This window comes from Ambystoma mexicanum, chromosome 8, assembly GCF_040938575.1.
Source record: "Ambystoma mexicanum isolate Mex_15411 chromosome 8, UKY_AmexF1_1, whole genome shotgun sequence".
In the NCBI taxonomy this organism is placed as follows: domain Eukaryota; kingdom Metazoa; phylum Chordata; class Amphibia; order Caudata; family Ambystomatidae; genus Ambystoma; species Ambystoma mexicanum.
The window spans coordinates 356318610-356338965 of record NC_090929.1 but is presented as its reverse complement, the minus strand read 5'-3'; the positions used below and the strand labels follow the sequence as shown (position 1 = coordinate 356338965).

Here is a 20356-nt window from a genome sequence, read left to right as displayed (position 1 = left end):
ATGGCAGAATGTGTAATCTGTGCATGTCTTTGTTTCTATGAGAAAAGGTCCCTGGGAAAAAGTCAGCAGGTAGGCGATTTCTTCCCCCCCCCCCTCCCCCCCACCCTGTATCTCTAAAAGCCTTCCCCCACATATTCTAGGACTGGTATTCATTACCATTTTAACTCCAGTCGTAAAATATTTGTGTAAAGTGCTTGATTTTCATGCAAGTGCAAATTTACGGACCGTTTCCCCAGCGACTTTATCACTGGATTTACCCTTATTACTTATTATAAAACACAAAATTTAAGTTTTTTCAATACACTTTGATATTTTATTTCTATCGCACTCGTACACAAGTGTTTCAGAGCGCGACAAGGCAAGGGAGGGGAACAGGGGAGAACAAAACAGCGATCTTACTAGGCCCAGTGACATTGAGAACGCGCAAGTGCATGGGAGAGGGGGGAGGGGAGAAGTGGAAAGTGCGAAGCAGAGGAGAAACAGATAAATAACAATAAATAAATAATAAAGGCAACAAACAGTGGTAATGCAGCCAGCAATTTGCAAGTGCTAGGTTTGAGACAGCAGATGGGGTAGGTCTGATAAGTGCAGGAAGAAAAAGGGGGGGGGGCTGTATGGGTACAGATACAGACCCCAGTACAAGGGGTGGCCCAGAGGCAGTGCGGGAGGGTGGCAGGGTGAGCAGGTACCTGGGTCCGAAGGACAGAGGGTTGCCAGGTGCACAGTGCCAAGAGAGAACAGATCAGCAGGGGAGAGGGGGGGGGGCGAAGGCAGAAGAAAAGAGGAAGGTCTTGAGCTGCTTCCGGAACCGGAGAAGGTTCTCCTCAAGTTTTAGAGTGGCAGAGAGGCTGTTCCAGAGGGAGGCCCCAGCCGAAGACCGAGATCTACCCCCAGCTCGTTTCTTTGAGGGAGTTGGAGGTAGAGGAGCGAAGAGCTCGAGAGGGGAGGTATTCGCGGAGGGATAGCTGAAGGTATTTTGGACCCGGGCCCCAGAAAGCCTTGTGGACAATGCAGAGGGTTTTGAATGTAATCCTTGCATCCACTGGTAGCCAGTGAAGAGATTTCAGAGCTGGAGAGATACGATCCCAGGGCTTGAGGCCAAGGACAAGTCTTGCAGTCCTGTTCTGGATTAGTTGCAGAGGGCGGAGAGTAGGGGCAGATAGATTTAGAAAGAGGCTGTTACAATAGTCCAAGCTAGAGAGAACCAGAGCTTGGGATTCCATGAGCTTCTGGGGGAAAGAGAGGAAAGGCAGAGTACCTATGAGGAGGTGCTGTCGGAAATTTGACTTTTTAGAGACCTCAGAGATGTGTGCGGAGAAGGAAAGGGTGGAGTCAAAGATGACCCCGAGGTTCTTAGCCTCGCAGGTGGGGGTAGGAGGAGGGCCAAGGGAGGCAGTCCAGTGAGTGAGGGGAAAGGATGGTGAAGGTGTGCTGATGAGGAGGATCTCCGTCTTGCTGGCATTCAGACAAAGATCATTGGCGGAACACCAATCTTGAATGGCAGTTAAGCAATCAGAGATGAGAGAGGGAGAGCAGGTGGCAGAGGGCAGCCTGAAAATGAGTTGTGTCGTCAGCGTAGCACTGGAAATTTGAGCAGAAAGTGGCAATGCAGTGGGCGAGAGTTGTCTGGTATTGGTTGAAAAGCCAGGGCGAGAGGTTGGACCCCTGGGGAACACCACAGGTAGAGAGGAAGATAGATGACAGGAAGGACCCAAGTTGGACCTGGGAGGGTCGATCTGAGAGGAAAGAGGTCAGCCAGGCCAGAGCATGATCAGTGATACCCAGGTTTTCACGAAGACGGTTGAGCAAGATGGTATGGTTGACCGTGTCGAAGGCAGAAGAGAGATCGAGGAGTATGAGGACAGAGGGAATGTTTCCAGGAGTTTGCCAAGAAAGGGAGTAATGGAAATTGGGTGATAGTTAGCTTGACAAGAAGCATCAGCTGTGGGTTTCTTGAGAAGAGGATGCCCAAAGGAGCGCTTCAGAGGGGAGGGGAAGGATCCAGAGGCAAAGGAGTGGTTGCAAAAATCAGCAAGGGCCGGAGCGAGGGTGTCAATGTGGTCCTTGATGGTTTTAGAGGAACAGGGATGAACCTGTTTTGAAGAGGCTTTCATAGATCGGACTTGTCTAGCGACCTCGTCAAGGGTGAAAAGAGAAAAGGACGAGAAAGATGGTGGGAGGGTCGCTAAAGGAGGGTCAGCAAGCACAGATTGAGAGGGAAGAGGATTGGTGTGGGTGGAGAGGGTGGACAGGATAACCTGGGTTTTTTTAAATGAAGTGAGAGGCAAGGGCATTGCAAAGAGCCTGGGAGGCAACAGGCAACTTGATTAAACTGCTTGAACAATTTTTCTGTGACACGTTAGGAGCTGCCTTTTTTCTTTTTTAAATCCAAACAGATTCTATATTGATTCTATGGATCAGCAAATGGAAGATCTGCCACATTATATTCAGCAAGAGATTAGGTATTAAAGGGAATGCGTGTGTCCATGTATTATAAGAAATAAAATTCTCCCTAGCATACATAAAAAGGATATTACAAATCACCTTGGCGTTCCTTCTAACGGAATTCGACCTTCGACCTCGTTCCTCTATTTGGTCACAAAACTTCAGTGACTTGCTGTATCATGTACAGTAGGTGGTACTTTATGCCATATATGAAGTACCGAAAAGTGTACTTTATCTCATATATAGCTACAGATTTTATATATGGAAAAGAGCAGTTTTCTGGCCTTGCCTAGTGTAGGCGCACGTTTGCTAACTAGATGTGAAGTAGTAGAGTAAGGGCACCTCAATCGTAATGTTGGTATTTTCCCAACAGTATGTTGATGGATTTAATTTTAAGGTAACCTCTTTGCCAAAATAAACAATTCACCTTAATGAAATTCTCCAAAGCCATGGTAGGAGAAAGGTGTAGGGGTATGTTGTAGGAATGTTGTATGAAGGGGGCAAGGATGGGGTGAAAAAGCAGGTATTTGTTGGAACCCCCCTCCCGCTTAGATGCTCTGAATCAACATGAAGGCTATATATATATATATATATATATATATATATATATATCTGGACTAATCCTCACCAAACTTTGCAAAAAAATATTGGCGGCTCCGAATAATTTCGCCAAGTTGGAAGAGGTTTCGTGCAGGGGGGGGCGAAGTTATAGGGGGGCCCAACATTTTATTTTTCCTATAGACTGAATTTTGCATATGGCTACAGGTGGAACGGCCGGATGGATTTTCACCAAATTTGTGCCAGGAGCGGGGGCTTGGGCCAGAAAGCCTGCTTTTGTGTGTTCGGTGGAAATCGGACCGGTAAATTTGTTACAAAACACTGAAATGCACGTCCCAAAAAATGTGTGATATCGGAATCCGCTCCGCTGACTCATTTCTCTGTTCGCTCTGTGGACAGAAGTGTCATTGGATCGCGGTATGGCGTGGTGTCATAGAAGTTTGGACGCGGCCGATGGTTGGCTGGAGGGAAGCGTGCTGTGCATGAACATTTTTTTGTGAATCCTGCCATGGTGTATAGGAGGACAGTGCAGTGGCGGCAGGGTTGGCAGGGTCTGCAAAATGTAGCGTACACATTGTGTCGGCGCCCATAAATGAAGGAATGGCTGAGGGAGTGAGAAGTGGTTCATGTGACATACGTAGGCTATTTTCTGTCGTGATTGGAGGCAGCTGTAGTAACAGTCACTTACTCTCTGCCATGACCTGTATGTGGGGAACTGCTTTCGATGTGAGTGGGGGCAGCTCTTTTGCAGATGAGGAGTGAATTGCACATGAGATAGGTTGGGTGGGAGCTTGGTTGGCGGTGCGCTGCGGATGGAAAGCAGTAGTTGGGCACATGGAGGCATGCATGGGTGAATGAAGGTGCGGCGAGTCTGTGGAAGGATTACACTATTAGATGTATGGTCGAAGATCGTAGGCTGTAGGGCATGCAATGAGAAGCGTCGGGCTGCATCATACACACCGCAGGAAGGCATGTTTCAGTCTTCATGCAGTGCACAGTGGTGCTTGCAGAGTGCGGTGTGTGCCGATTGGTTGCAGTAGTGTTAGTGCTGCAAACTGTGTTCAAGACCTAGACCATTGGATGAATGGCCGAAGGACGTAGGCCATGCGTTCAAGAGCCTTCGACCTTGAGGGCACACACACCAGTAATGCATTTTGCGATGTGCATGAGTAAGAGGATGGTGGCATGTAAGGAATGGGTGTGGAGCCCATTTCAGCCATTCTAGGCCCCTGTTGCAAGTAGATTGTGGGTAGGTTGGGAGTGGTACAATACTTTGTGAATGGCAGTGGGTACGCCCATAGTATGTGATTGAAAGTGCACAGGGATGTAGGAGAGAGTGTCTTCTTTGTAAATTATGGTAACAGCTGCAATTTGTTACTGCATAACTCTGTGGCGGTGCTCTGTTGTTGGAGTTGCTGCAGAGAGAAGTCACGCTATGTGGGCACTGGGTGCAATGCTTGTGACAGTGGTGCATATGTGCATAGTGGTAGTTGGTGATATGGTGACCTGCATTGTTAAAATACGGTGGGGGGAATGTGTGCAAGGAGCAGCCCCACTGGAGCAATGCAAGTTTGGCAGTGTATGCGGCACAGAGTGGTGATGTTTGGGAAATGCGTGTGAAGCACATTGTCGATGTGCTATAGCAGACCAAGTGAGTTCCAAAGCGTGAATTGTGCATTCTATGATTGTGGTGATAGTTGGAACATGCCACAGTATTTGGTGTGCGGCAGGAGATGGTGCAGTGAGAAGTTGGGTAGTGCGTACGTAATGTGACTATGGAAGTGGGTATGGTTGAAGGGCAGCTTATATGTGGTTGGTTACTGTGCTGTGTGCAAATTTATTGAAGTAGGCCCAATGTTGTGTAGGTGGTGTGCATAGGTTGGCAGTGACACAATGTCGTGTGATCGGTAGTGCGTAGGGGTGGTGCAGGCTGCAGTATGGTTGTGGCTTCTGCTAAGGGTGCACGTTTTTGTGCATGGGTGTTTTATGGCTTGAAGAAGATGGGTAGAACTGGCGCTACGTATGTAACGTTTGTGCATAATGTTGGGTGCCCACATGGTCGCTTGCTTGGATGTGCAGTGTTGCGGTGGGTGTGGAAAGGGTTGCAATGTTGTCTGCATACCTAAAGGTGTGCTGGGGGCGTGTTAGGATGTTTGTGGATGCTGCAATACTGCCTTCTTTAGCAGACATTTCTGGTGGCGAGGCTTTCCAAACAAACGGAACGTGTACTGAGAGTGTTGAACGGTAAAAAAGGAGTGGTGTACAGGAAGGACAGTATGCAATGCAGAGGTTTTGTATGCGATTGGTGCATGCGTGTTTTGAAATGTGACAGCACACAATTTGGGGAGTGCTGCAAAAAGTGACTGTGCAAAGGGAAGAAGTATTGGCACAGCTTTATTGGGCCATCGCCCTCACTGTAGATGGGGAAGCGCACGTGCACATCCTCCCATTATGAGCAGGGTGGAAATGGAAATGGAATTGTGGGAAATAGACAATTAGGAGTTTAGGATGTGGTTCATAGGAAGGGGCGTTACCATTTCGTCACAATACTGTGTCATGAGGGTGGTCGCCATCGATCTTTGTGCACCATCTGCACAGGTGTTGCGTGCAAAGAGGCGTTGCTGGTAATTTCCGGTTGGAAGGAGTGGACGCTTTCTGGGTCTGTCAGGGTGACTGCAGTTTCGGCGGGATGGTTAACCTTTGCAGATATGTGACGTCTGTCATGAACGTGGACTCTGTCGTGGTGCACTATGGAAGTGCCATTTGGGTTACATGTCGTGTGGATGATCAATCCGTCTACTGGTGAGGTTGTTGACCGCAGTGATGCATATTTTCCCTATTGCCAAGGTGGTTTTCTCATGCATCACACCAAGAGAAGTGTGGGTCCATGACGGTGTAATTTGTCCCCAGCCAGCGGTCGGAAGGTGTGTTACAAACAGATGTATGCGTCGGTTTATGCAGACTGCTGCCATGTTCTGCACCCACTATGAGATCACGAGGTCGCAAAATATGCAGTGGTTCCGTAGAAATGGCATTCATTTGATCGCCATTGGCAATGCTGTTTTCTTCCGCACTGTACAAGAAGCATTGACCGGAATGTTGCAAAAATGTGAGGACAGGCAAACAAACGCATACAAAGACAAAAATGCAGTAAAAAGAAAAGAAAAAGAAAAAAAAAACATTTATATGCTGGAAGACTGAATCCCCTGCCTAGTTTCATATTTACCATCCACCAGACCCCTCCCCCCCCCCCCAATCCCCTCCACTATCACGAAAAGGTAGTGGATTACGCTGTACTTTCAGGATGGAACGTGCCACATCCTGGGTGCCCATGTGGATGTATGCGGATGGAGAAATCGTGCATACTTTCATTGAACTTTGCAGTGGACCTGCTTTGGAATGGTACATTTGTACTGTGCATGTGTAACGGTACATTTCAAGTGTTGCACAGCAGTGACAGTGTTTGTTGATGGCCCCTTTTAATGCGATTCCTATTGAGGTACAGCTGCAGAGAAGATGGTGCAAAGGGAAGGAAGTCTATACCAGTTTTACAGGGGTGCGGGTCACGCGCTAATTTGGGAGGTGCACGCGGCAAAATCTGCCCTTTACACCACCTTGCCTAATTGCCATGGCAGTTTGGGGATTAGCCTATCAAGTAGAACGGGTGTGGTTAACAGGAAGGGGAGGTGAAACGGTTGCACATTCTACTGTGCGTACTGAGGGTAGCTGACATGGCGAAACGTATTGTGTTGCCTGTAGGTGCTCCCTTTGTAATAGATGTGCACAACAGTGCTCTGCAAAGAAACTTTGACTGCAATTTTGGTTTCAAAGGAGTGAACGCGTTGTGGAATGCTGTGTATGAGTGCCATTTTGTCGATATGCATGTACTTTGCAAAGAGCTCGCCACGTGTCCAATTGTAGATGTTACTGTAATTTCTTACAGCCACATGCATATGGGTTGCCTGCCTTCCTTACATTTGTCCCGTAGACTGAGGTTGCTGGGTGTCATGAGGATGCTTTTTCCCACCGCCAAGGTGCTTCTCTCATATACAATACCTCCAAAAAGCATGGCCTACTGCTCATGGATGTTGTGGCTAGCCAGACGAAGGATGGTGTCACATCAACAGAAGCATGTACACATTTTTGTCCGCTCGTGGAATGTTCTTCTGCAACCGTGACTTTATTACTTGTGGACATGCATAGTGTTTCCAAGTAAATGGCATTTTGTTGTCAACCATTGGCAAAGCAGTTTCGATTGCTCGTGTACAGGATGTGGTGAAGAGTTAAATGAACTAATGTGCGTAGAAGAAAACTCAAGAGCTACCAAAACAGACAAAAAAGGTCTTTTTGTAGAAGGATCTTAAAAAAAAAAAAAGACTCTTTAAGTGTCGCCCCTTACGACGAACTCCCCCTGCCCTGGATGCAAGTTATTCCCCACGGCAGCACGAAAGTTACATGCAGGGATTTTGCGGGTGGCGGCCACGAAAATGGAACTATGGGGATTGCCCAATGAGTTGCTTAGGATGTGCGGCAATAGGAAGAGGGACTCCTGCTGCACTGGGGACCGGCCCTCAACGTACTTGGGGATTCGCATGTGCTACATTAGACGCTCCTCACCATGTTGGACTATGGAAATGGGACTGTAGCGATTGCCCTATCATGTGGTGCTCAGGGTGTGCGTCAGAGGAACACACACCAATAGGAAGGTGGACTGGGTGTAAGTTACAGAAAAGAGCACCAATAGGGTGAAGAGGTCCTCCGGCTTCACCGGGAGCCTCCCTTGCGGCGATTGGGGAAAGGCACGTGCCACATTTTGCCCTTCTCATCATGTTGGCCAATTGAAGTGGGACTATGACCTTTGGCCAATCAGGTCCTCTGGGTGTGCGTCACAGGAAAGGGAAGCAATCACTTTCCCCATTACTTTGTGCACTGCAGCTGGGAAACATGTCAAGGTGCACAGTTTTCGTTGTGGGTGATTACTTTGTGGTAGATCTGTGCGTGTATGCCTTCAAGAAGACTTGTCTAGCAATTTAGGTTTGGAGGGAGTGGACGATTTGTGGAGTGGTATGGAATCGTGCTGTGTCGGCAGTCTGCTTCTAGAATGTCGACGCGTGGCCTCTTCGGCAACTGTACACGTTGTGATCGTGCATTTTGGAGGCTTCTTTTTGGGTTCCATGCCTTGTTCTTGTGTGTTCAGTAAACTGAAGATTTCGATGAAAGCAGTGCAGTGCATTTTTCCTACTGCCAAGGTGCTTTTCTCATGTATACTGTATCGCTTGGCTTTATTCCAATGCTTCCTGTCCGCAGCTAGAGGTCGGAAGGGGTCTCACCAACAGAAGCATGTGTGACTTCTTGAGTGCTGCTGGGATGTTTTTCTGTGAGAATGAAAACATTGCTTCCCGATACATAAACCCTTTTTTAAGGGAAATGGCATGTCTTTGTCGGCCAGTGGCAATGACATGTTCGTGCACAATCTACAGACTGCACTGAAGACTGTACTGTAAGATTGTGAGCTGCAGTTCAAAACACACATTGACGTATAAAAACCACAGAGTGTTTCTAGGAAAGCACCTTTAAAAAAAAAATCATTTTTTAAAAAACCACAAAAAAACAAAGGTTCTTTTAAGAGCCCCCACACCCAACGACGTGCGCTCCCCTTGTACAAGGTTATTCTCCCACTGCCACGCACATGGAGCACGAAAAGTCCACACATGCGGGGTGGCACGTGGTACATACACCCCTTTTGCAGATGACGCCCATAGAAATGGGCCTGGCGAGGCTACGGGATTGGGCAATGAATGTTTGTGGGTGTAGTGAGTATGGCCTGACGGAGCTCCGCTGTGTATGTTCACAGAAATGCAGAGGGTGCCGTTATGGGTGTGTGTTTTACGAGGCACAGCATGTGGATTTCAGGATATGCCGACATACACTCAGTGAAAGTGAATGGAAAAAAACACTGTGCACTCGCTACTCATCTACCAATCTATGATGTACATGTGTACTGCTATGGACTAGGTACAAGGAAGTCCCTAATTTTGGTTTCTGTGCGTCATACGCAAACATGCAGACATTATTGTTCATTGTGCAGGGAACATTGCTCAGTATGTTACAGGAGTTGCAGTGCCATTTGAGATCAAGGAGGCACGTGCCCAGTTTGTGCGTTTCTTTTCGATCTCTTGCATACCTTTCTTTCGCAGTATGCAGCTGCCGATGTGGCAGTGTCATTTTCTATTTCGTACGTCAATGGAAACAGTGCAGTACATTGCAAAGAAGTGTATTTGTGCATTTCTTTGTCATGTGCCAATGCCAAACTTTGCACATGCCATTATGACGTTTCACAGCACAAGTCCTTTTCCCTACCTACAACGTTCAACTTACTGTGCCAACTATCTCGAGTTCTGCACACCCCATCAAAACTGGCTTGGTGCCTTTCTTGCAAGTAGTGATATTTTCTTGCAGTAAGTGTTGCCCTGTGACTGTCTTCAAAACTCTCTGCAACACTTAACGAAACCTCTTTGTACAGCACACTCCTTTCTAACCAACTGCACTAAAAGGTTCTCCACAATGCCAGGCCTCCCGCCCTGCATGCGCGCATTGGCAATTCCGTTGTTCATCTGTGAAAGGTGCTTTCTTTGCTTACCTTTTTTGTTCCCCAGTGCATGTTTATTTATTATTGTGTTCTCATACACGCCACAGAAGGAAAGCCAGGAAAGTCCAGTACAGAAGGGCCAGGACATGCCTAGATATTATAGGGGGCGGGGCGGGGCGGGCCGGGAGACAGAATTATTGGGTGGCTATTAACTACATATGCGGTACTCATTGTAATGCTGCTGTAAAGACTGTTGCAAAAAACTTCCAAGTACCTTCCCTGTGTACAGTAGCGCATTGCACTACATGTACAATGCAATGCCCTTTGCCAGGTAAGGGTCTGTAGCACAGCATTTCCTTTGGAAAGGTTGTTTTACAGCTCCGCTGCCGTACAGGAGTGCCCCTCTTGTTGCCCAAAGCAGATGTGGCAAATGCTGTACACGAAATTACCCAACGTCATTCTTTGAAAGGCGGTAGCCAGCCCACTGCTTCTTTGTCCTTCAATTTGAGTTGTCGTCACATGCACTACAAACACTTTATGCTACTCCATTGGTGTTAGCGGTACCATTTGCGGTTATACATGCATTGTGGAATACAAGAATGTTTACAACAACACCAACCACAGCTTCTTTACCTATGCCACATAGCCATTTATTCGGTGCAACCCATGCACATACAGCGCTTTTCCAAACACCAGTAAGCTTGTTTGCGTTCTGCATATTCTGCTGTTTCCTTACTTGCCTTTACATGCACTAGTATGTGCGTGCGGAAAGTGCACCAGCTTTGCTATTTTGCAGCCTTATTACAAACTGTCCCACTTGCAGTTACATCTTGTATTCAACTGTCTAACCGGCAGGTGACCTGTTCATACTTTCCATCTCAGTGCTCAGTGCACACAGAATGTATCAGTTTCACAGGTTGTGGAAAGGGAAGCAGCAGATACATCTTAAGTAATGCCACATTTAACACACCCACGTCGCACTGCAGGTTGCTGTTCTTTGTTTAGCAGTGGCCGTTATACAGTTAGGAGTACTTTAGTCACACATTTCTAAGTTTGCAGAGCCTCCCACGAAGTGGACAGCAACACTTTAAATGCGGTAGCCTACTGCATGAATACATAGGGCTGGTGACAGGGGCGGTGTTATTAGCATACACTGCATGACCTATGCATGGGTCTAGGTGTGGAACCTAAACGCGTGTTATTCCACAATTACTTAAAAGTGCATTTCTAGATGCGGACACTAATGGAGTCCTACGGATACTTGCCATGTAATTGCACATACTCCAACCAGTTTAAGTCTTTAAATGTTACTATGCTAAAAAACTTTTCTCTTTACTGAACAAACTACCGTAAAGCAACGTTATGCTTAAAGTGCCCTACTAAAAACCTTTGAAATTCACTAACACAAAACTGTGTTAAAGTGACGTTATGGTGAAGTTGCACTAGCAAAAACCTATGAAATTCAATGGATAAACGTTGTTTCAGGGACGTTATGGTTACAGGTAAAACCTAAAAACCCCAGAAATTCCAGTTATGGTAAGCTAAGCAACCATAACTTGTGCCACCAGTGTGCACTGCAAGGACTAACCCCCATGACATCATAGATGCCATCACAAATCTCATTGATGACATCACTTATGAGTTATGCAAGCAATTAAGGAAATGTAGCAGTTTGTCCAATTCACATTTCTCAGCCAACAATGTTTACGCTGCTAGTGCAGTATTCTACAATAAACCTTCTTTTTCCTATTTTATACCAATAAAGTGCTGTTACCGATCTAATCGTACCTAAACAGTCCCTATGACAACATGTATATAAAGTGACAGTGCTCTATACATATTAAATACTGTTCCATTGACCAGATGGTGCAAAGAAATGCTCAGTCTAAAGTGCTAGTGTTTAGTATCTTATTGTATATTCTTATTCTTCAAATAATGGGCTTTAAATGATAAGGGACAATACATTCTCAAACAAACCAGACAAGTTGTAAGCTCAAACCAACTGGTTTTCACTGAATTTATGAGGACATAAGCTATGACTATTGTTAATGTCCTCTTTTAGCCCATATTGGCGGATGTGTTATGCAAAGGTGCATGTTATAGCAAAGGACGAGTGTGAGAAGAAGAGAGATAAAATAACATTGTATACACCATAAGGGATGCAATATTTTGAAATTAATGCAAGATATTCATCTGTGGTTTGATCTACTTCCAAAATTTTAACTAATACATCAGAGAGTCAATAGTTTGTTATTTCCATTTCGTAAACAGTTGCTACCTTTACCTTATTCATGTAAAAAAGCATACATTTCGGAATCAATGTTGAGCCCATTAGGTTTCAATGAATCAAGCTTGCAGATTAATTTAGCCTCAATCTGGCGTACCTTGAGCTCTCAGCCTCTTGTGTTGGGGAACATGCGCTAGCCCCACAAAGGACATCTCTTTGACATTGTTTTTATGCTTTTCTTCAAAATATAGGCAAAGAATACGTTTGATCTTTGTTTTTAATCGCCCTGTAATGTTGTAGGATACGTAGTTGCAAGGGTCCTATTGTGGATCCAATGAAGTGCAGTCCACAACTACATGTAACTGCGTATACCACACATTTCGTGATGCAGGTTATTCTATGTTTATACTTCCATTCTAAACCTTTGGAGCTTACAAAAGGTGTCCTAGATACATGGTCACAGTCTATGCAATTACTGCATTACGTGAAGCCTACACTTTGCCTTTTGCCATAAAGCCAGCTCTGTACATCATTGTCAGTTGTAACCATGCTGGGAGCCAAAATGTTTTATAGGCTAGGGGCTCTGCGGAAAGTAACACTAGGTCTTTCACCTAAAACTTTGCTTAGATCATTATCAGTGGTTAATACCTTCCAATGCTTGCATTATGGATTTGATTTGTTTAGCCTGCTGTTTAAATCCTGTGATGAACCTGATTCCTTCATCCTTGGGCATGATCACTGGGTTGAACAGGTCAGTTATTTTCACCTTCTCTGCTTTATCATAGCACTCTACCACTGTGCTCTTCGCATAGCCCCTATTTACAAATCTTCTGCCAATCAGTTTGGCTTCATTTAAAAATCTTTCTCAAAGCTACATATGCGTTTTGCTCTCGAAAATTCCCCTTACGATATACATTTTTTGAGGGAAGTGGGGTGGTGGCTTTTAACATGTAGTGTGGAGTTGGAGCTGGTTTTCTTTCTATAGAGACTAGATCTAAGTGTCTCCTCTTCCACTCGGAACTGGATGTCTAGAAAAACTAGTTCTTTCTTGCTGATGGTACTAGTTAATTCAAGATTGAGCATGTTATGATTTAAAACCGTAATGTATTGTAACAATACTTGCTCAGTACCATCCCATACCAACAGTATTTAATATGTATAGAGCACTGTCACTTTATATACATATTGTCATAGGAACTGTTTAGGTATGATTAGATAGGTAACTTCACTTTATTGGTATAAAATAGGAGAAAGAAGGTTTACTGTATAATACTGCACTAGTAGCGTAAACATTGTTGGGCTGAGAAATGTGAATTGGACGAAACTGCTGCATTTCCTTAATTGCTTGCATAACTCTTAATACTGGGAGCTAATTGGCACATACATGGGAATTGGTCCCCATTCTGTGTAGCCGCATGTAAGAATAAGCTAGCACATTAATGCATGATTCTCACATATACCTTTGTTTTATGCTCTGAATGGAGTGTAGATCGTGTGACTGGGACTAGCCCATTTCGCTACTTAAAAATGCAGAAACATCATTGCTGCATGCATTATTTAAATGCATTAATATATTTCCATTGGCATTTTGCCGCAACACAACCTTCCAATATGGCGGATCCCATAGCCTGTCAGACCATAGAGTCACAGGTAGATAGATGGGTGAATGAGTTAGTCACATGAAATGCATGGCGTGAATGGGCGGAACTGGTCACTAGCTCTTCATTCATTCTTTTAAATACATGCGAGAAAGGAAGTTGAAGGATAAACAATAAGCCTAACGAAGCTCGCGAGGCAGTTTTCCCCCAGTGGGCTGAGTTTTATGCTTAACCTTTTCTGCACTATGACAAAGAGTAAGACTTTTTATTATGTATCTGATGCTCATGTTAAAATTAATTAAAGGAACACTTGTTTTTCACCAAGTTTTGTCTAGTGTGCTTGGGCATTCTAACTTTTACAGCCAGTGAAATCGTCCTGACTGGAGTGGATCGCTATTTTATTAATGTTTTTTTTAATGTTTTGAGCCTAACCAGCTCCAGCCTGGTAGCACCAAAAAAAACGTTGTTGTCCCATCTCCTTTTTTGGGTGATTTATAAGTTTTCGTGTTTTAAATGTTTTGTGCCATTACTTTTTATTATTACTGTTTTATATTTTTACAGTTACTTTTGTTCAAACATACTAATCTTTAATTATGTTCTGTGACTCAACTGATTAATGCTTGTTCTTGCAGGTGTTTGACTCAAACCTGGGGAAGGACAAACTGCTACGCCTGAAGCTGGGATCTGGGAAAGTCATCAAGGTATAGCTTATCGCATGCTTATCTTTTGCCTTGTATTGGTTGTGTTCCCATCTTGAACTTACTTAGCACTACATGTATCTAGTGTTGTTCTACAGGGTACACATTAAAGATCTTGGCACCTCTATTGAAATACAGTTTTTAGGCTTGTGACACGAGTAATCAAAATATATTCCTTTCCAATTTTATGCAAGACAAATGAGGAACATTGCAACCTAGTTGTACGTGGAAACACTTGAAATTGTCACCTCTAAGTGATTGCGCAGCCCTGAGCAAATGGTAAATGTCCTATTCAAATTGAGTGTGCAACTGGACAACAGATATGGTGAAACAAAGAGTCCAAAGCAAGTAGATTCTTCAGTCAAAATGCGCTGTTGAAACAGATTTTATGAAATGATGCAAAAACAAGACTGCCGACACGTGTTTCGACCCAGAACAACTGGTCCTTTTCAAGGCAAGACTGTGGTGTTAGTATGATTCATATGCATTCAAATACAGCAATATATTATGTAATCATGCCATAAAGATAAGAACATTTGAAATTTAAACAAAATGAACCAGCAGAGGAAGAAGAGGAGGCCAGGGTTAAAGAAGAGAAATGCAAACAAGAAAGAAAAAAGCCCATATGTACATTACATCATGTCAAAGAGCAAAGCAACCATTTCAATGTGAAATATATTCCAAGTAAAAAAGAAGTAAATAAAAAACATTTGATTTATTACCATATATTGTCGAACCAAAAATCGCGGTCGAAGTGCCAATATGTGAATGTCCATATGATGAAAACAAAATAATATGTAAAAAAGAGAGAGAAAAAAATGTCCCAAAATTCATAAGGCATACACAACATTACCCCAGGTACGACCTATTATGAGTGGCTTAGGATGGGCCACTGAGGGACTTTCCCAGTACATTGATTCTGCAATCAAGGATATGGTACCAGCATTACCAGCCTACCTACGAGATTCCACTCAAACACTGGAGATTTTACATCAGTTAAAATGGTGCCCCAATTATCTTCTAGCCACGTTTGATGTTAAAGCATTGTACACATCGATACAGCATCGATTAGCTCTTCAAACCATTGATTACACTTTTCGCAACCACTCAGCATCACACAGTCAACATGTTTACATGATCAAAGATTTCTTGCATTTCACGTTAGCACATAACCAGTTTTTGTTTAACAATCAATATTATTTACAGACGAAAGGAGTAGCCATGGGTGCGAAATATGCCCCTTCTTTGGCTAACTTATTCATGGGTTTTTTTGAGGACAAACACATATACACAGACCACCCATATAAACAGAATCTCATAGTATGGAGACGCTACATAGATGACGTCCTGGTCATTTGGAATGGGACGTCTTCGTCCTTTGTTGGTTTTTCTGAATATCTTAATCGTAATAATTTTGGCATAGAATTTTCTGGACATGTGAGCTCTCAGTCTATGGAATTCCTTGATCTTCAGATAAACATTGTGAATGGTGAACTACAAACTCAAACCTTTCGGAAACCCACCGCAGTTAATGCTATGTTGCATGCCTCCAGCTGCCATACAAAATCTGTCATTTCTAACATCCCATTTGGAGAATTTTATCGTGCGAGACGTAATTGCAGTACTGACATGGCTTTTCAACATGAGTGTCGCATGATTAGGCGGAGGTTCTATGAACGTGGATATAGTAGTCAATGCATTAAGCAAGGGTTTAATCGTATCAACACATTCACTCAGGATCAGACGTTGGTCACGAATACAGAATCTACCAGACCAAGTCTGGAGTATGTACAGTTCATAACGAAATATTCAGAAGACCATTGTATGCTTTATCGCCTGTTAAGCAAACATTGGCATTTGTTGAGACTTGACCCAGAGCTTCTGCCTTATGTCTCGGCTACACCTAAACTCATCTTTACTCGTAATAAAACATTGCGCAACAAACTCTGCCCTTCGTTTTTACAACCAAAGCCTACTCATGCACAGCCTCTGACTTGGCTTCCACCCAAACCTGTTGGTTTTTTCAAATGTGGTCTATGCAATTTTTGCCAATATGCTCTTATTCAAAATAAATTTAGTTGCCACCATGGTTTGTCAATTCACATTTCTGATTTTATTAATTGTAAATCGAAATTTGTGGTGTATGCTATTTTATGCGTATGCCGCAAAGTATATGTTGGTTCTACTATAAGATAACTGCGAGTTCGCATTCGAGAACATTTTGCACACCTGAAGAGTCAAGATCCGAAGCTGCCTCTTGCACTTCATTGGCAACAGAATCATCAAATGGATTCAGTAAAAGATCTTAAGTTCATTGGGCTCATTCAAGCGCATTCCCACCCAAGAGGCGGGGACCGTCAATTACTTTTACGCCAGCTTGAGGCACGCACCATCGCCAAACTTCGTTGTACCAGTCTTGGTCTCAACACGGACACGGAACTAAATGTATTTTTGTAATGCTTTACATAAATGCTGGTGCACATTTCCTATACTTGCAGTAACTGCATTTTCATTATTCCCTGTTTGTTTTTATGTATTCACTTTTAGTCAAATTTAAACAACCCAGATCGTCAGGAATTGCTGCCAGTTTCTAATTGCTCATCCGTCCACTGCTGTCATTGAATATTCCAGAGATTTTTTATTTTTTTCAATTTTTATTTATTTTTTTATTTTTTATTTTTTCATTCCAATTAAAATATTTTTATTATTTCTATTTGCATGCACACTGCCATTACAGCTTATTATGCATTAGACTTTTATTTAATATTTATTAGTTGTGCTAACGGATGTAGACATTCTCTAGGGCACACATAAAATGCAAGCGCTTGCCTTATTTAATACAAGGACTACCATTACCACAATTCCATGCACTAAATTTAACCACATGACTGAGTCATGTGACACATTTCTAGGTTCTTTTCTCTAAACACATGGAAGGAATGAACTGCACAACACTGATTTCGTGAAGCGTTTGGACTTTGGCCACAGTGGGGAACCAGCCCCTGAACTCACAGGTATGGGCTTGACAGTACCTTCAGAGTATCTCACTGTTAGAATGATTTTCACAAATATTCATGTTATTTGACCCATCTGCGGAATTGGGTTTTGATGCATTTTCTTTCCTTGGCAGTTGCAACGTTTGAACAAACTCCCATGTTCTGGGAATGTACCACACTGTATCAGTAACAGAGACTGCTTCAGGTATTGCTGTCCATTATTTTTACGCATTTGGATTTTTTTGACAACCCATTCAAGTCATAAGTCGATCTCTTGTCAAGGCAACTCATGCCTTGGGCTTCTTTGTTTATGTATTTTTCAGTTATTTGCTGCTTATTTTCTTGAGGAGAATCAACTACTTTAGAATTGGCCCATATATCTGCCCCCCCCAGGAGGGCTTTGGGTTTTCCAACGCAGTTTGAATAACATACGGTAAAACATTTATTCATTCTAACATTTATATCACACACGGGTGACAATGTAACAATACATTTTACCACCATGAGGCGCATGAGGGATGAGCATTTTGATCCTTGGCACAATAGTTTGCTACCTTTGCACTATGCGTGTACATGGGATTAACTAATTGTAAAAATGTACCAGTTGTTTATTCATTTAGGATTCAGGCTTATGGCTTTTTTTTTTTTTTTTCTCTCTCTTTTTTACATATTATTTTGTTTTCATCATATGGACATTCACATATTGGCACTTCGACCGCGATTTTTGGTTCAACAATATATGGTAATAAATCAAATGTTTTTTATTTACTTCTTATTTACTTGGAATATGTTTCACATTGAAATGGTTGCTTTGCTCTTTGACATGATGTAATGTACATATGGGCTTTTTTCTTTCTTGTTTGCATTTCTCTTCTTTAACCCTGGCCTCCTCTTCTTCCTCTGCTGGTTAATTTTGTTTAAATTTCAAATGTTCTTATCTTTATGGCATGATTACATAATATATTGCTGTATTTGAATGCATATGAATCATACTAACACCACAGTCTTGCCTTGAAAAGGACCCGTTGTTCTGGGTCGAAACACGTGTCGGCAGTCTTGTTTTTGCATCATTTCATAAAATCTGTTTCAACAGCGCATTTTGACTGAAGAATCTACTTGCTTTGGACTCTTTGTTTCACCGTATCTGTTGTCCAGTTGCACACTCAATTTGAATAGGACATTTACCATTTGCTCAGGGCTGCGCAATCACTTAGAGGTGACAATTTCAAGTGTTTGTATCTATTAGCAGTTTATGAGGTGACTGCTGGTCCCTCTTTCGTGCAGCAACCCAATCTTATTTGGTTTGTAAGGGTCTCATTGACTTTAGTTTGTCTTCTCAAATTTAGTTCTAACCCAGCGCCTCACCACACCGGCACACCTCAATTTTGTTTTTTAGTTGTACGTGGAGTATCATATTCCAATCTAGCACATTCAATCGGTCGGTCTCACTCTTTCCCACTCGGACTCTTTCCTGCTCAGTCACTCCCTCTCCTTCTCCCGCTTAGTCCCTCTCTCTCACCCGCTCGGTTACGTTCCCTTTCTCTCTCCTGCTCAGTCACCTTCTCTCTCTCCTGTGTTCTGGCTCCTTCGCGTGCTCTGTCGTGCGCTCTCTCTCCCGCTCGGTCGTGCTCTCTCTCCCGCTCGGTCGTGCTCTCTCTCCCGCTCGGTCGTGCTCTCTCTCCCGCTCGGTCGTGCTCTCTCTCTCTCTCCCCCTCCCGCTCGGTCGTGCTCTCCTTCTCTCTCTCTCTCTCTCTCCCCCTCCCGCTCGGTTGTGCTCTCCTTCTCTCTCTCTCTCTCTCTCTCGTGCTTGCTCTCTCTCTCTCTCCCTCCTGCTCGGTTGTGCTCTCCTTCTCTCTCTCTCTCCCTCCCGCTCGGTCGTGCTCGCTCTCTCCGCTCGGTCGTGCTCGCTCGCTCTCTCCGCTCGTGCTCGCTCTCTCCGCTCGGTCGTGCTCGCTCGCGCTCTCCGCTCGATCGTGCTCGCTCGCGCTCTCTGCTCGGTCGTGCTCGCTCGCGCTCTCTGCTCGGTCGTGCTCGCTCGCGCTCTCCGCTCGATCGTGCTCGCTCGCGCTCTCTGCTCGGTCGTGCTCGCTCGCGCTCTCTGCTCGGTCGTGCTCGCTCGCGCTCTCTGCTCGGTCGTGCTCGCTCGCGCTCTCTGCTCGGTCGTGCTCGCTCGCGCTCTCTGCTCGGTCGTGCTCGCTCGCGCTCCCTGCTCGGTCGTGCTCGCTCGCGCTCTCTGCTCGGTCGTGCTCGCTCGCGCTCTCTGCTCGGTCGTGCTCGCTCGCGCTCTCTGCTCGGTCGTGCTCGCTCGCGCTCTCTGCTCGGTCGTGCTCGCTCGCGCTCTCTGCTCGGTCGTGCTCGCTCGCGCTCTCTGCTCGGTCGTGCTCGCTCGCGCTCTCTGCTCGGTCGTGCTCGCTCGCGCTCTCTGCTCGGTCGTGCTCGCTCGCGCTCTCTGCTCGGTCGTGCTCGGTCGCGCTCTGCTCGCTCTGTCTCTCTCTGCTCGGTCGTGCTCTCCTTTTCTCTGTCTCTCTCTGCTCGGTCGTGCTCTCCTTTTCTCTGTCTCTCTCTGCTCGGTCGTGCTCTCCTTTTCTCTGTCTCTCTCTGCTCGGTCGTGCTCTCCTTTTCTCTGTCTCTCTCTGCTCGGTCGTGCTCTCCTTTTCTCTGTCTCTCTCTGCTCGGTCGTGCTCTCCTTTTCTCTGTCTCTTTCCGCTCGGTCGTGCTCTCCTTTTCTCTGTCTCTCTCCGCTCGGTTGTGCTCTCCTTTTCTCTGTCTCTCTCTGCTCGGTTGTGCTCTCCTTTCTCTGTCTCTCTCCGCTCGGTTGTGCTCTCCTTTTCTCTGTCTCTCTCCGCTCGGTTGTGCTCTCCTTTTCTCTCTCTCTCTCCGCTCGGTTGTGCTCTCCTTTTCTCTCTCTCTCCCCCGCTCGGTTGTGCTCTCCTTTTCTCTCTTTCTCCAGCATTGGATCTTTCATGGATTCACATGCTTAGAATATTCCCCGTCGTCAGACTGGGAACCCTCGGTACACATATATATAGTCATTTCCAATAGGAAAAAACTTCTGCCCTATCCCCATCTGCGTCCTCTACGGGGCCGCCCACGTACGCCCCGTTGGACGTGATGGTATATAAGCCCCGCCCCCGCGGGTCCCTTCAGATTTCAACCGTCTCCAAAGATAGTGGGATCTCCTCGTGTATTTTCTTCAAATACTTATCGAATTGTTTCTAACTCCTGCGAGTTTGTCTGTTTGGTCC

The 20356-nt window shown here is 44.8% G+C and overlaps 1 protein-coding gene across 6 annotated transcripts in view; it reads left to right on the top strand.

Moving 5' to 3' along the window:
* The window catches only part of FKBP15 (FKBP prolyl isomerase family member 15), a 2419492-nt gene that overhangs the window by 444561 nt on the left and 1954575 nt on the right, over positions 1-20356 (top strand). For all 6 annotated transcript variants that reach the window (XM_069609812.1, XM_069609811.1, XM_069609809.1 and 3 more), the window contains exon 8: positions 14050-14118. In XM_069609812.1, coding sequence (XP_069465913.1) covers positions 14050-14118 — 69 coding nt within the window. The remainder of the gene's footprint in view (positions 1-14049; positions 14119-20356) is intronic.